General features: G+C 42.5%; 1 protein-coding gene and 1 long non-coding RNA gene across 2 annotated transcripts; both read left to right on the plus strand.

Moving 5' to 3' along the window:
* The first annotated feature begins 631 nt into the window (after window positions 1–631).
* Window positions 632–4,670, plus strand: LOC139558439 (endothelin-2-like). The gene is made up of 4 exons (XM_071373569.1): window positions 632–865; window positions 1,926–2,202; window positions 2,829–2,933; window positions 3,173–4,670. The coding sequence occupies exons 1-4, from the start codon at window positions 799–801 to the stop codon at window positions 3,264–3,266; spliced, it is 543 nt and encodes a 180-aa protein (XP_071229670.1). The 5' UTR covers window positions 632–798; the 3' UTR covers window positions 3,267–4,670.
* A 2,008-nt stretch (window positions 4,671–6,678) lies between these two features.
* On the plus strand, window positions 6,679–12,005 carry LOC139558440 (uncharacterized). The gene is made up of 3 exons (XR_011671579.1): window positions 6,679–6,927; window positions 10,092–10,296; window positions 11,470–12,005. It is a non-coding gene; the product is annotated as an uncharacterized lncRNA (long non-coding RNA).
* Window positions 12,006–15,541: the final 3,536 nt, after the last annotated feature.

Here is a 15,541-nt window from a genome sequence, read left to right on the forward strand (position 1 = left end):
TGTGTGTGTGTGTGTGTGTGTGTGATAATGTGTGTGTGCTTGTGTGGGCCCCCTGGGGGTCATGTGGCGTGTTCTACATTATCTCTGTATCAGGGGTCATGTCACACGTGTGTCAAATTGACGACACAGATAGCGTGTGTGACAGTGGGGTCGTCCCAGATGCGTCTGGCTCTGACCTCTCTGTTCCATGGGGGCTGCTCTCTCTGCTGTGAACATCACCAGCCCTGAGGACCTGTAGTGGCAGCATGCAAAACAACAGTCCCCATCATCAGACACTATCTTTACAGCCTTTCCTTTTACTGATGACACCAGGTCTTCACTCCGCCTACAGGTTTCCCTCTCCTGCCTGCCTTATGTCTCGGAAAAATCCAAAGCATTCCCAGATTCCAAGCCTTTTCTGGTGATTTCCTGTCTCTGTCTCTGTCAATGACAATGACCTCCATACTCCATAAAGGTTAAAACAACTACCCAATAGCAGTTCATTCCTTTTCCGTATCTCTTCCTGGTGCCTGGAATGTGTCAAGAGTGAGAGGCAGGCAGGCAGTTGCTGAACGGTGATCATTGTGTAACAACATGGGCAGTAGGCGGGGTTACGGTAGTATAAGTAGTGGGGCCAGAGGATACTGCAGCACAAAGCACCTGTTGCCTCTCTCTCGCTCTTTATTGGCGTCACTCAGGACTGTAAAGCTGTAGCTACTATTACTGTTAACTCTACCAGTGTGTGTACTCTACTGTCTTGTGGAATCTTGGATATTATTGCATACTGCGTCTTCAGAGATACTCTACCAGAGAATAACTATGACTCTATCACTGAACTCCATCCCGGCTCTCACCATCATCACACTCTGTGTGCTCCTGCAGGAGGGTAAGCAATCTTATCTATAACGTTTTATTAAACATTTATATCACTTTGTTGAAAACCTATTAGAAGGACTACGGGTGGTACATTACAATGTGGATTTGTATTCTTTAGTCATAAAAATGACTGCATAATACGTTTTATTATGCAGTGTTACATTATTTTCATGAGGCTATTAAATAGAGCGTGAGGGGTCATAGTTCAGTTGAGATGTCAGGGTTGGGTGAGGTGGTGGGGCTGGGAGATCCAGAATAACATGATATAACCCAGAATGACAAAATATGTTTTATTGTCACACCGGATAGGTGCAGTGAAATGTGTTGTTTTACAGGGTCAGCCATAGTAGTACGGCACCACTGGAGCAAATTAAGGTTAAGTGCCTTGCTCAAGGGCACACACGACAGATATTTCACCTTGTCGGCTCAAGTATTCGAACCGGCAACCTTTCAGTTACTGGCTCAATGCACTAACCTCTAGGCCACCTCCCACCCTGATGCTAAAACTCCTGCTGCACCATGTATTCTTAGTATTGTTATTACTTAGTTTCCCTCTCAGAATGACAGCGCAGTTAATCCCTGCTCTGGCAGGTGTACTGAGAGGTGGGTGGCTAATGGCCATGCTGTAAAGTTTCTGCATGGCACATGCAGCCTGATGCCAGACTCTTTGACCTACTCCCACAGTTCCCCTTACAGAGATATAATACAAAGACAGACCCTGCTCGGCTGTAATCACACTCTCACTGATAAAATACAGATTATATTGGCACGGTTCAACTCCTATCACTTAATTTGACTGAAAACAACTCAGTCTTTCTTTGACTTGGATAACATTTCATAACATATTAGTTATAAGTCAAAGTCCAAATGTGTTTGACAAGACCTGATGCATAGGAGAATGGGATGGCAGTTAGCCTAGATGTACTTTTCTGTATCAGTGAAAAGGGATTTTGATTAGGATGTGGCTATTGTGTATTTGCTCGGTGCTGATTGCCAAATTGCACAGTCATCTGGTGATTCTGCTGAGTTATAACCAGGCTCTTAACCAATGATCACTTCTGTTTCTATAGGTTTTGGGCTCCCTGTATCCAGCCAGCCTGAGCTCCCTGCCCAGTCCCCGTCCCAGAACAGCCCACACCACACCAGGGTTAAACGATGCTCCTGCAGTAACTGGCTGGACAACGAATGCATCTACTTCTGTCACCTGGACATCATTTGGGTCAACACTCCAAATAAGGTTATCCCCTATGGTCTTGGCAGCCCCCTGTCCCGACGTCGCCGCTCTACCGGGCGATGTGAATGTGCCCACCCAGCCGACAGGACCTGCTCCAGATTCTGCCACAACAGGTGAGCTCACCTTCAGAGACAAGAAACTTCTACCCTCCTTCCCTCCCTCATCCTCCCATAATCCTTCCCCTCCCTACCTCCCTGCTAGATACCAGATTGTATCAAGCCAGTGACTATCTGTGTCGGTCAGTCGTTTCTAACCAGCCTGTATCAGGATGTATCAGGGCTGCTTGTGGATGAGATGCAGGGAGGAGGCGTATTGTCTTTAGTTGTGTAACTAGCGATGGGGGGAGAAGGGAGGATGGGGGAAGAGTCTGCATGTTCTGGAGGCTTAGAGCCCCCTTACAGACAAGTCCATTAGTCGTCACACTATTTTTGGAATGTTTTACCGGCGGGTATGTCTGTTGTATTGCCACAGTTATTGCTGTTATGACAGACCAAGGTTGCGGATTAGCCTGTGTATCTCGACAAGGTTTTATCCTGCTCTGTGAAAAGTAATTGAGAACAGGCCGTAGGGCATGCAGTACTGACATTACTGGGTTGAAATCCATAGCCAACCATCTGTCACCGCTAGCATTGTAGAATTCTGTAGTACAGAATCCAGTCTCATGGCCCTTAAGGAGTAGTCTAAATAATGTTATCTTGGTTTGCTTTCATTTTGACATGGTTATTATTTCTGTCTGCAGCTCAGAGAAGCACAGATTCGTAGTGGTAGGCCCCTCAGACCAGACCCTGGACCAGACTGTTAGCAGTCCAGACACAACCAGCAACGACCTACTGACCTCTCTCAGGTAAGAGAAAAACAAGATACCATAACAACCTCTTAGGATCAGTTTCTCAGACCTAGGTTAATCTTATTGCTGGACTAAAAAGCATGTCCAATGGAGATTCTCCATTGAGGATGTTTTTCAGGCCAGGATTATTGGCCCATAGAGCGATCCCACGAACATTCAGCAAGTGTTTTTGTGTTATTGAAAAGACAACATGGAATCTGATCTTAGCCTGATGTTTCTCTCTTTGTTCTTTACAGAAACATGGTTCGATCCAACATGGCTGCCATAGAGAAGGGTTCTCCCTCTAGGAAGAAGAATGCCTCCAGAGCCAACAGACTGAACATCAGGTAGATGAGGAGGAGGGAAGAAGAGGAGCTTGAATAGCTCCAGAGCATTCGAACAAAGACCTCCTGGAGGAGTCTAGGGAGTCCTCCCCCGGGAAGACAGAGAGGTCCTGAGAGGAGAGGCCCTGAGAAGAGGGCAAAGATGGAACACTGGCCAATGGCTGCCTGCTGATTGTTGTATACCACACAGTGGACTGGATATGGACATTATCTGGATATAAGTCTTGGACTAATCTAGCTAAGAGTCTGGCTTAGAAGACTAGGGAGGTTTAAGTGTGTCCTCTGTGAACTGTGACAGTCTGGACTAGAATGGTTACTGACTGTGTGCTGGGCATGGGTTGTCATCATGTTCTAAACATAAATACACGTTCTGTGTCTGAGCACATGAAATGGGTGGATGCAAGCCAAGGCATTCTGGAGTGATGTTTGCCTATGTTTACTTTACAGGCTTACTTCATTAGTGCCTTGAAAATATTGACCACTATTGTCATTTGGATTTTGATCCTTACTTTACCTGTCGCACGACATCTACTATATCATAGAATAAAAATCTAAAAATTATCCTCTGTATCAGAGATGAATTCCCAGTTTATAGTGATTGCCATGCATGCATTCAAATTACTTGAAATACATTTGACACATGAAGGACATGACTTTAAGGGACAGGGAATTACTATACACACAGCCTTCCTGTAGCAGCAGATAAAAGCAGGTCTATTGTGATGGCGGAAGTATTTATTGCATACTGTAGCCACTGTTGATTGTTTTGATTGTAGACAGAGTGAAGGCAGCAGGTTTCAATAGGTCTGCTCCTTGCCAAATATGCAGTGATTGTATTTCTGCTATCAACAAATGTCCATTAAATGTCAATGTCATTACCCATTAGGAAATGATGACACTGCACTGTTGTTCTAATGCCTTCAAAGGAATGTGTTTTTATGTCCAGTAGACTTTAGATGGGTTGGGCAGATTGCTGAACTCCAGCCGCTGTCTGACCATAAGGCATTTACTGGAAACACCACATCAAAAACAAGTCTTCCACTGATGTTCAAGTCCAATATCACAATGCTGTGTATTTATGATATTATTATTTATTTATTTATTTGTGTGTTGTTTAGATGGGTTGGGTTTAGAGCAATTTGTGTATCAAAATGCTGGACTGTGCTTTTGTTTTATGAACTGTTGTTATCCCTAGAAGGACAATTCACCCTCAATAGTCTGTTTAGCAGTCAAGGACACCATAGGAAATGTTTACCCATGAATTGTTCTATTCCAAGCTATTCATATTATCTACTGTACATGTACAAAACTCTGAAATTATTTATTTAACTTATTTGTGGGGTATATTTATATATTTGTGTTGTGTGAGATTATCACTTTTAATATGTGAGGAAATAAATACTAAAATGAATGCTCTTGATTTGTTTGATTATTTCAAAATTACAATTGATCCTTGTTTCAAGTTGTATTGTCAAGTGCACAAGTACGGTGAAATGCCTTTCTTGCAAGCTCGTTCCCAAAAAATGCAGTAATAAATATCAGTAGTACTATTAAAAAAGTAAAGAAGAACAAAAACACACGAGAAACAGAAATAACACGAGAAAGTAAATAAGTTATATACAGGGTCAGTTCCAGGGTCAGTGCCAATAGCATATTTACAATGTTCAGGGATACTGGAGTGGTAGGGGTAGATATGTATTGGGGGAAGTTGACATCCGGATATACAGTATGATAAACAGAGTAGCAGCAGTGTATATGATGATTGTATGGGAGTGTGTGTGGTGTGTATGTGTGTCTGTACTTGTTTTCCTACATTATCAGGACCCCAAAGTCCTAACATTTAACCCAAATGTCCTGAAAAGGTAGGAAAACAAGAACTTTGGTTTAGGGTTAGGGTTTTTAGGGGTTAGGGTTAGGGGTAGGTTTGGGGGAAAATAGGATTTTTAGTGGTCAACATTTTGACCATCCTAAAAGTCCTGAAATTTCACGAAAACAAAGCTGAGTGAGTGAGTGTGTAGAGTGTGCATAGAATAGCTGCAAGAAAATTAAATAAATAAATAGAAGGGTCAATGCAGATAGTCCATGTAGACATTTAGCAGTCTTATGGCTTGGGGATGGAAGTTGTTCAGGAGCCTGTTGATGTCAGACTTGTTGCTCCTTACTGCTTGCAGTCCTGAAGCAGAAAGAACAGTCTATGGCTCGGGTGGCTGGAGTCTTTAACAATTTTCCAGGCCTTCCTTTCACATCGCCTGATATCGATATCCTGCACGGCAGGGGGCTCGGCCCCAGTGATTTAATTTATTTATTTAACCTTTATTTAAGAAAACAAGTCAGTTAAGAACAAATTCTTATTTACAATGACGGCCTACCCTGATCAAACCCTAACCCGGATGACGCTGGGCCAATTGTGCGCCGCCCTATGGGACTCCCAATCACGGCCGGTTGTGATACAGCCCAGGATCGAACCAGGGTCTGTAGTGACGCCTCTAGCACAGATGCAGTGCCTTAGACCGCTGCACCACTCGGGAGCCCAAAATGTATTGTGGTATTAATATTTCCCTCCAAATTTCAATACCAGGAATAATTCATATTTATGCCAAGAGTCCCTGGAAATACTGCAAACATCGGAAGTGCCCATTTCAAGCTTCTTAAACCAAGATGTGGTCACTCAGGGTTCTCCAAAATAAGATTGTTCATTTTTGATCGCCAATGACATTGTTTTGAATTGCGAAACAGGCAGTTAATCAATTCTGTGTTAACATGTTCCTCAATTAATTCAGCGCATTTCTGCAGTTGTCGAATCATACAAACGTTTTAACGGCAGTCAAACAAACTTCCAATGAGTTGCTAAGCTTGCTAGATAACCTCCAACGAATGACAGAATATCTCCTATTTGGCAAAATCGAGTTGACTACACAGATAGCAGATAAGTTCATGGCTATCGGGGAGATGAAGAGCAGAAATTGCTTAAATATCAAGGTACAGTATCTTAATTGGGAGCAACTCAGTTTAGAAAAATATCCATAGGCTTATCTACTCTCATACTGTTTGTTGATCACACATTCTCTACGGAAGCTCTCATAGGGGCAGCAATACGAGGCAGTACAGAGAAGCGGGGGAAATGTTATAGCGGTATTTTGACATGAATAAGCGAAACGTGCTTTGATAATGCAACCTATGGATTACAGAATAAAGTTATACATTTTCATGCGAGACAGGAGTCAGGATTTGGGGTTTCAGTGGGATTGGGATGATAGGAAAATAGTTCAGGCTCTATATAAGGCTACTACTACTTGAGTCAATAGATAGATAATACACTTGATTTAGGCTACATTATTGCATGCTAAATGTTTCTGATTAGTGATAGATGAGCAAACGATTAAATTATCTACCACTTCTCCAGCCAGAGATCAGTTAACCAAATATACAGAGAGTGAAACAAAACAAATTCACTTTGATTATTTATCAGACATGTCACAGGCTTTTGGTTGGGAGTAGGACAGGCTACTGCGCGAGTGAAGAGCAAAGTCCACTCGAAGAGCAAAGTCCACTAATTAGTATAATGGTTGTATATGAGTTTCAGTATAAGCAAGAATTTGATACATGCCTTCAATTCCATTAGCCTTCTTTATTCCAATATTTTCATCATTCGGGTGATCATAACTAAGGTGAGTTTTCCTCTCTCTGCTCTTTTTCTAGGTCCAGTGGCTGTTTCCTCATCTCCTCACTCCACTGCCGCTTCTCAACACTATATTAAATCAATATAGCCTTCTATTTTTATTGCAAATTTATGACGACTTTGTGTGAAGTAAATAAGCTGGGCTCAACGATTCCATGCCACAACCTGAATGGATAATGTGCTATTTTATTTCTTGTCAATCTGCTGCTACAGATGTTGTGTATTTTGTGGAATTGCATTAGTGCTACATTGGGGGAAAATGCTGTAACTTCCCGGGAAATGGGAAGAATGGTCCCGGGACAGTCCCGGGATCCCGGTTAGCTGTGCTAATCCATAATGTACTGGACTGTCCAAACCACTCTCTGTAGCGTAATGCGATCGAGGGCAGTGCAGTTTCGATAACAAGCAGTGATGCAGCCAGCCAAGATGCTCTCAATGGTGCAGCTGTAGAACATTTTGAGGATTTGAGGGCCCATGCCAGATGTTTTCAACCTCCTGAGGGGGAGGAGGCCCTGTTACCGTCTGTGCGACCTTGTGCATGTGTGGACCATTTTAAGTTTGGACCTTGAAGCTTGAATCTCTCGACCCGCTCCACTGCAGCTCCATCGAGGTGGAGGGAGGGTGCTCCCCCCCCCCCCCACATTGCCTGTAGTCCACGATCAGCTCCTTGGTCTTACTGACGTTGAGGGAGAGGTTGTTGTCCTGGCACCACACTGCCGTGTCACTGACCTCCTCACCTGTAGGCTGTCTGATTATGGCCAGTGATCAGGCCTACCATCGTTGTGTCGTCAGCAAACTTGATGAGGGTGTTGGAGTCGTGCGTGGCCACACAGTTGTGGATGAATAGGGAGTACAGGAGGGGACTAGGAACACACCCCTGTGGCGCCCCCGTGTTGAGGGTCAGTGTGGCGGAGGTGATGTTACCTACCCTCACCACCTGGGGTCGGCTCGTAAGGAAATCAAGGATCCAGTTGCAGAGGGGACTATGGTGTGGAACGCTGAGCTGTAGTCAATTGACAGCATTTTAACATAGGTATTTTCTTATCTAGGTGGGTGACGGCAGTGTGCAGTGCAATTGAGACTGTGTTGTCTATGGATCTGTTGGTGTGGTATGCAAATTTGAGTGGTTCTAGGGTTTCTGGGATGATGGAGTTGATGTGTGCCATAATCAGCATTTCAAAGCACTTCATGATTACAGATGTGAGTGCTCCAGGGCGGTAGTCATTGTGGCAGGTAGCCTTAGAGTTCGTGGGAACAGGAATGATGGTGGTCAGCTTGAGACGTGTGGACTGGGTCAAGCAGAGGTTGAAAATATGGTTGTATTTTGCCCGTACAGTAGAGCAAACATCCTGATAACCTTGCTAGACCCTTGCTGCCTTACAGAACTATAGATCGGAACAATAGAGCAGTCAGAGCTTCCATTGCTGTCCACCTGAGGTTGTTTGTGTGAGGGAAAGAGGGTTACATTGGGACAAACAATACTCTCTGACTGCACCTGGGTCTGCATTCATAGTTCACCCAATCACCTCCTTCCTCTCCTTTCCTCTCTTCCTCTCGTATTTAAAAACAGACGTCATTATAGATACCACAGGCCCCCCAGCGAGGCTTTACTAACTGTGGTTAAATAGCTGACTTAGTATAAGAAACCAAAACAGGATGCTTTTCCTACATTCCGGGAAAAATTCCCGACAGCGCAGGAGAGAACAGAAGAGAACGGGGGAAAAAACAAGGGAAAAACTGGGGCATGTCTGCTGCCAGGAGAACTGATACACAGCTGATATGGATGGAGACTGAATGTGGCCCAGTTAATCACTTGGTTGTCATAACATTGCTGTATTGTTTTCTTTTCTGCCCCTCTTATTAGTTTTCTTCTTTATGCGATTGTGAGAAAATGATGTATTGTGTGATTTTACCCACGGTTCACCTGTGTGTGAATGCATGCTTTTGTCTGTTCTATTTGCCTATGCAGTATGTGTGCATGTGTGCATAAGCGTCTGATTGTGCACGCGCGCGTGTGTGTGTGTGTGTGTGTGTGTGTGTGTGTGTGTGTGTGTGTGTGTGTGTGTGTGTGTGTGTGTGTGTGTGTGTGTGTGTGTGTGTGTGTGTGTGTGTGTGTGTGTGTGTGTGTGTGTGTGTGTGTGTGTGTGTGTGTGTACAGTATACAGTATGTGAGTTTATGAGTCGGCATTTGTCGGTGAGCGTTAGGGTGATTGTGAGTGTGCATGTTGGTTTGTCTCAGTGTTTGTATGTTTGCTGTTATTCAACTCCAGCCATAAGGTCCAGCAGTACCCAGACTGCAGACTGTAGTTCTAGAACAGACCGCTATCTGAACATTCCTTTACTTCCTGGGTTTGTTTCAGCCCGGGGACATTAGTGGAGGTGACTGTTAGGGACCGGAGGGGGACTGTTGTTGGGGACATTCTGACAGGGCTATCACGGCTGTTTGAGCCAGACGCTGTCTCCTGATACTACTCAGCTATGTGTCTGGGCTGAGAGGAGCTGAGATGAGCAACAAGGAAACAGGGGTTAGGGATCAGGTTTAAGGTCAAGTTGTTTTATTGGATAAAAGCCACCGGCATGTCTTGTCGTGTAGGCGGAATGGAAGAGCTCTCTGTGGTAAACAACAACAGAACGGTGGAAAGAACAAACATGGTGCCATTTTTGTGACGAGTACTGTATTGCATTCCTCTACGCGTACTCACAAAGTCACAAAGTCAAACGATGAGCCCTCCCTAGCCGACGATCTGAACATTCCAAGCTTTCTATTCTTCTCCAAGTCTTTGTTACATTCTTAACCATCGCATGTCTTCTGTAATTTGCTAGTATGAAATTAGTAATTATAATTCAAGCTTACACTAACCCAGACCACTAAGAACAAACATTCCTTTATCCGTACGATACCTAAACCCGATGTGTTATTTTTATAAAACACTGTTGGTCGATGACATGTCTGTACTGGATGGCATTTCTGCTTCATAGTTTAGATAGTCATCTGTGTTTCTGTACTATGTCCCGGCACACGTACACCTGATGGAGGTGATATCCACACGTTGAGAGAGAGAGAGAGACGGATGGATGGTCCGATGCAGTGCTACAGTGTTAACAACCTGCCACTCTGTAAACAACTAACTATCCTCCACTCTATGGCCACAGATGGATACCCACAGACTACAGATGGATATCTTAATTTCCCATTCACATGTGTGAGTGATGCCCATCTCCTGTCCTCTCCAGCACACCAGAGGAGATAGCAGCAGACTGCAGACACAGGAAGCTGGAGGGATGGTGGACGGCCTGTACCCGTACCTGCATACCCCGCCATGGGGACTGTGTAGACCAGCACGTCCCCTGTGTCCAGGTAGACAGTGGATACATACACACATCCCTGGGATGAGGACCACACATGTAGGGTGTATGGTTATGCTGTCCTATATCTGCAGGTTGTGTGCGTTGCAGGGGCTAGAGTGGCGCAGCGTTCATCTCAGTGCTTGAGGCGTCACTACAGACACCCTGGTTTGATTCCAGGCTGTATCACAACCGTTTGCCATAGGGTGGCGCACAATTGACCCAGCGTCGTCCGGGTTTGGCCGATGTAGGCCGTCATTATAAATAAGAATTTGTTCTTAACTGACTTGCCTGGTTAAATAAAATAAAAAATATATATACATACACTACCATTCAAAAGTTTGGGGTCACTTAGAAATGTCCTTGTTTTTTAAAGAAAAGCACATTTTTTGTCCATTAAAATAACATAAAATTGCTCCGATATACAGTGTAGACATTGTTAATGTTGTAAATGACCATTGTAGCTGGAAACAGCTGATTTTTAATGGTATGTATACGTAGCCCATTATCAGCAAACATCCCTCCTGTGTTCCAGTGGCACGCTGTGTTAGCTAATCCAAGTTTATCATTTTAAAAGGCTAATTGATCATTAGAAAAGCCTTTTGCAATTATGTTAGCACAGCTAAAAACTGTTGTTCTGATTAAAGAAGCAATAAAACTGGCCTTCTTTAGTCTAGTTGAGTATCTGGAGCATCAGCATTTGTGGGTTCGATTACAGGCTCAAAATGGCCAGAAACAAAGAAATTTCTTCAGAAACTCATCAGTGTATTCTTGTTCTGAGAAATTAAGGCTATTCCATGCGAGAAATTGTCAAGAAACTGAAGATCTCGTACAACGCTGTGTACTACTCCCTTCACAGAACAGCACAAACTGGCTCTAACCAGAATAGAACGAGGAGTGGGAGGCCCCGGTGCACAACTGAGCAAGAGGACATAAGTGACCCCAAACATTTGAATGGTAGTGTATATAAATGTGCTCTTTAGGCTACTGCTGTTAAGGATGCTACTACTACTAGTCAGGCTACTGTGGGTAATGTACTGTATGTGGCTTACAATGTAGCAATCATCATACTTGTGTTTACTGCCAACCAAGGTCAGTTAGGGCCATTGATGTATGTTTTGGAAGGCTGAAGGCTGGAGAGTTGTCAAACCTCACACTTGTTATTTCCTCTCCCTTTATCTCACAGTAAATGAGGAAGGCTGTGAAACAGTGAACCAGGTGTTTGCTCTCTTCGGAGAACGATAGAGGACATTGAAACTCCCTCCAAGAAAAATGCAAGGCTGTGATGATGTGTGTTGTTTAGGACTTTGATACTCTTTGTAGAGTTAGGATTTCAGACATTTTTGTAAGATGGGCAGGGACGATACTGTCCTAGCGTCAGAGGAGGTGCCAGGACAGAGAAGAGCTGATATTGAGTAGACAGACAGATGGTCACTGTATACTATGCTTAAATATGGCCATGGCTACATGTAAGCACATCACTACCTTTACACAGGTCTAGAGCTTGTTTCTGTTACGGTTAAATAACCATTTTACCCAGTCGCCACCACCAAGGTAAGGCCTCAGGCCATCTCCTTCCAGACTGCTGGGGCTCTTTACTCAGTTACTTATTAAGAATGTTATCACCTTCTCAAGGCTGCAGGAGGGCGACCTAGCTCCTGTATGTGCCCCACAGAGAGAGAGAGGAAGAGAGAGAAACAAAGAAAGAGCGAGAGAGAGAACGAGAGAAGGAAAGAAAGAGAGAGAGATAAAGAACGAGAGAGAGGAGATAGAGAGAGGGGGGAGCGCGCGAGAGAGAGAGGAGATAGAGAGAGGGAGAGAGAGGGGAGGGGGGGAGCGCGCGAGAGAGAGAGGAGATAGAGAGAGGGAGAGAGAGGGGGGGGAGAGAGAGGCATTCTCAGAATGTGTCCAGCATTATTAATCATCTAAACGATCGACAGTCACACAGTCTGCAAAATGCTGTTTAATTTGCTGGGTAGGGGGCATTCTGAAGAGCTTTGTGAAGTGGACACGTTCAGGTCTTTCTCCTACCTGTTGCTTTCATCAGAGTAATTTAACTTCACCTGATCAGTATTCCCGGACTTCATAAACATACATTTGTCTGTAACTGTGTGAAAGTTTAAATTATTGTCTGGGGTATTCTTTCTCACGTTGGCTATAAAAATCATGACAAATGTGTAAGAAGTTTTTTGGAAGTTAAAGCTGGTTTCAGAAGCACTTACACATCAACATTCTGTTATAGTACATTTAAACAATTCTCTAAATGTGAATAAGAACTTTCTGGGAATCCCTCTAGTGCAGGTAAAATACAGTAAGATCTACAGGAAATGATAAAGGAGATGGTTTTGTTATATAAAAGGTGGAGGTTTCGTTCTTGAAACTTGGCATAATGGGGATTTTCCATTCTTGCCATAAATAAATGTAACTGAGGCCTGACTGACTGCTATCTGTGAAGCAATGCCAGTTTATGTGTGATATAATCACTTTACTGTGACGACACACATAACAACCATGACTAAATTCAACTACATTGTTTATGGATGTGAAGACCCATGTACAAAAAAAAGTCTGAAAGATAAAGTAGTTACTACTTAGTAGTATATACAGTAGTACTGTAGAATAAATTACACATACACCTCACTGTTTAAAATGAAAGCACTTCATGTATCTAGTCCCCCCATTTGAAAGTGTCATAAGTATTTGTACAAATTCAGTTATATGTGTATTAAAGTAGTCAAAAGTTTAGTATTTTACACACCACGACTACCTCAAGCGTGTGACTACAAACTTGTTTGATGCATTTGCAGTTTGTTTTGGTTGTGTTTCAGATTATGTTGTGCCCAGTAGAAATGACAGGTAAATACTGTATTGTGTCATTTTGGAGTTACTTTTATTGTAAATAAGAACTAGAATATGTTTCTGAACACTTCTATGTGGATGCTACCATGATTATGGATAATCCTGAATGAATTGTGAATAATGATGAGTGAGAAAGTTACAGAGGCATAAATATCATACCCTTGCTATTGGTAAAAGGTGAGAGGTTAGCGTGTCTTGGGGGTATGATCTTTCAAATAAGGGGACTAGACACATGAAGTGCTTTCATTTATAAACTATAAAACAGATATGTATGAAAATACCCTAAAAAATAGGTGACATTATGTACTGTTGCCTCATATGAGAATGCTGGAGTATAGAGCCAAATGAAACGTTTTAGCTTCAATGAGCATTGTACTAGTAACCAATAGGTTGCAAGATCAAATCCCCGAGCTGACAAGGTAAAAATATGTTGTTCTGCCACTAAACAAGGCAGTTAACCCACTGTTCCTAGGCAGTTATTGAAAATAAGAATTTGTTCATAATTGACTTGCCTAGTTAAATAAAGGTAAAACATAACAATAAGTAGGGGAGTGTACATTTACTGGTAGGTTGTAATTAGGACTGTTTATGATATGGACTACCTTCAACTGTATAGGCTGATATTGAGTAGACAGTAAGGACACTCACTGTAGATGATGCTTGCATATGGTAATGGTTATATGTAAGGATATCACTACCGTTGCACAGGTCTAGACCTTGATGACGTATATATGTAGAGTCTAGTCTGATTGCCATAATGTATAGTTGTCTTGTCTGATCGCCCTTGTTTGTTCAGTCAGAGATAATCCCTTAGTTGTCTAAAGTGATGTAACTATTACAGACTGATTTCCAAGGAGGGCTCATTGTCCTTTGTACGATCATGGCCAGTAGTGTAAAGTACTTAAGTAAAATTACTTTAAAGTAATTCATAGTAGTTAATAAGTCGTTTTTTGGTGTATGTGCACTTTACTTTACTATTTAGATTTTTGACTACTTTTACATCACTACATTCCTAAAGAAAATAATGTACTTTTTACTCCATCCATTTTCGCTGGCACCCAAAAGTACTGGTTACATTTTGAATGCTTAGCAGGACAGGAAAATGGTCCAATTCACGCACTTATCAAGAGAACATCCCTGGTCATCCCTACAGCCTCTGATCTGGCTATCAAAAAATAAATTGTAAAATAAATTGACAATTGTGCCATCTGATATGCTTAATATAAGCAATTTCAAATAATTTATACTTTTAATTTGATACTTAAGTATATTTTTGCAATTACATTTACTTTTGATACTTAAGTATATTTCAAACCAAATACTTAGACTTTTACTCAAGAAGTATTTTACTGGGTGACTTTCATTTTTACTTGAGTCATTTTCTATTAAGGTATCTTTACTTTTACTCAAGTATGACAATTGAGTTCTTTTTCCACCACGGATCATGGCCATTTGTACGAATCAACACCATCTCGTCAGCCCAAGAATACCACAACCTTGTCTAAAGTGAATGGTTTCCAATAGGACAGGTAGTTCTCCTACCAATGAGGGGGAACTCATCACCTTTAGCCGTCATCATTGATACGGTCAGCTACACTAGCTGGCATGATCATTGTTGGCCTTTTACACATTAGCCCACTGGAATGTTCATGACTTGATGACAAAGAAGTATTTTTCCACTCATTCTTTTCACATTCCTAGTGACATATAGTGATAATTGCCTGGAATAGCATGAAATCCAATAATGGTAATTGTACAGTAATGATGACTATGAATGGGATTATAACTACAGTATAAGAATTCATTTATAGTAACAATCTATAAAATTCTCATAATGCTGCGCTGCTATCTTCACACCGGATAGGTGCAGTGAAGTGTGTTGTTTTACAGGGTCAGCCATAATAGTACAGCACTCCTGAAGTAAATTACTGTTAAATGCATTGCTCAAGGGCACCAACAGATTTTTCACCTTGGGTATTCGAACAAGCAAACATTTTGGTTATTAGTCCAACGCCCTAACCACTAGGCTAGCATTAGCTGGTGACATCATTGATCCTTCATTTGAACCCTCTGACATCTCTGTAGCCCTGTTCTTACTTCTAGCCAGATCTCCCATCTACATCTACCTGTTCTGCAGGATGCTGGTGGACTTTCTTTAGACAGGTGACGTCAATGCTGAAGGCAACCAGGGGACACCATGCCCTACCCATGTCTTAGCTGGCAGACAGGGCACAGTACTACTCTGTCCCCTGGTCATCTCTGTTTAGCATCTCACCAGATCTAGTGATTCCAGAGGGCCATGAACACCAACACTGTTTTACTGTGTTCTAGTTCTATTGATTGATTGATTGACTGATTTTATATTAAAGCATCTGGCACCATATAAGATGCCAAACACA

This window comes from Salvelinus alpinus, chromosome 29 (assembly GCF_045679555.1).
Source record: "Salvelinus alpinus chromosome 29, SLU_Salpinus.1, whole genome shotgun sequence".
Taxonomy (NCBI): Eukaryota; Metazoa; Chordata; class Actinopteri; order Salmoniformes; family Salmonidae; genus Salvelinus; species Salvelinus alpinus.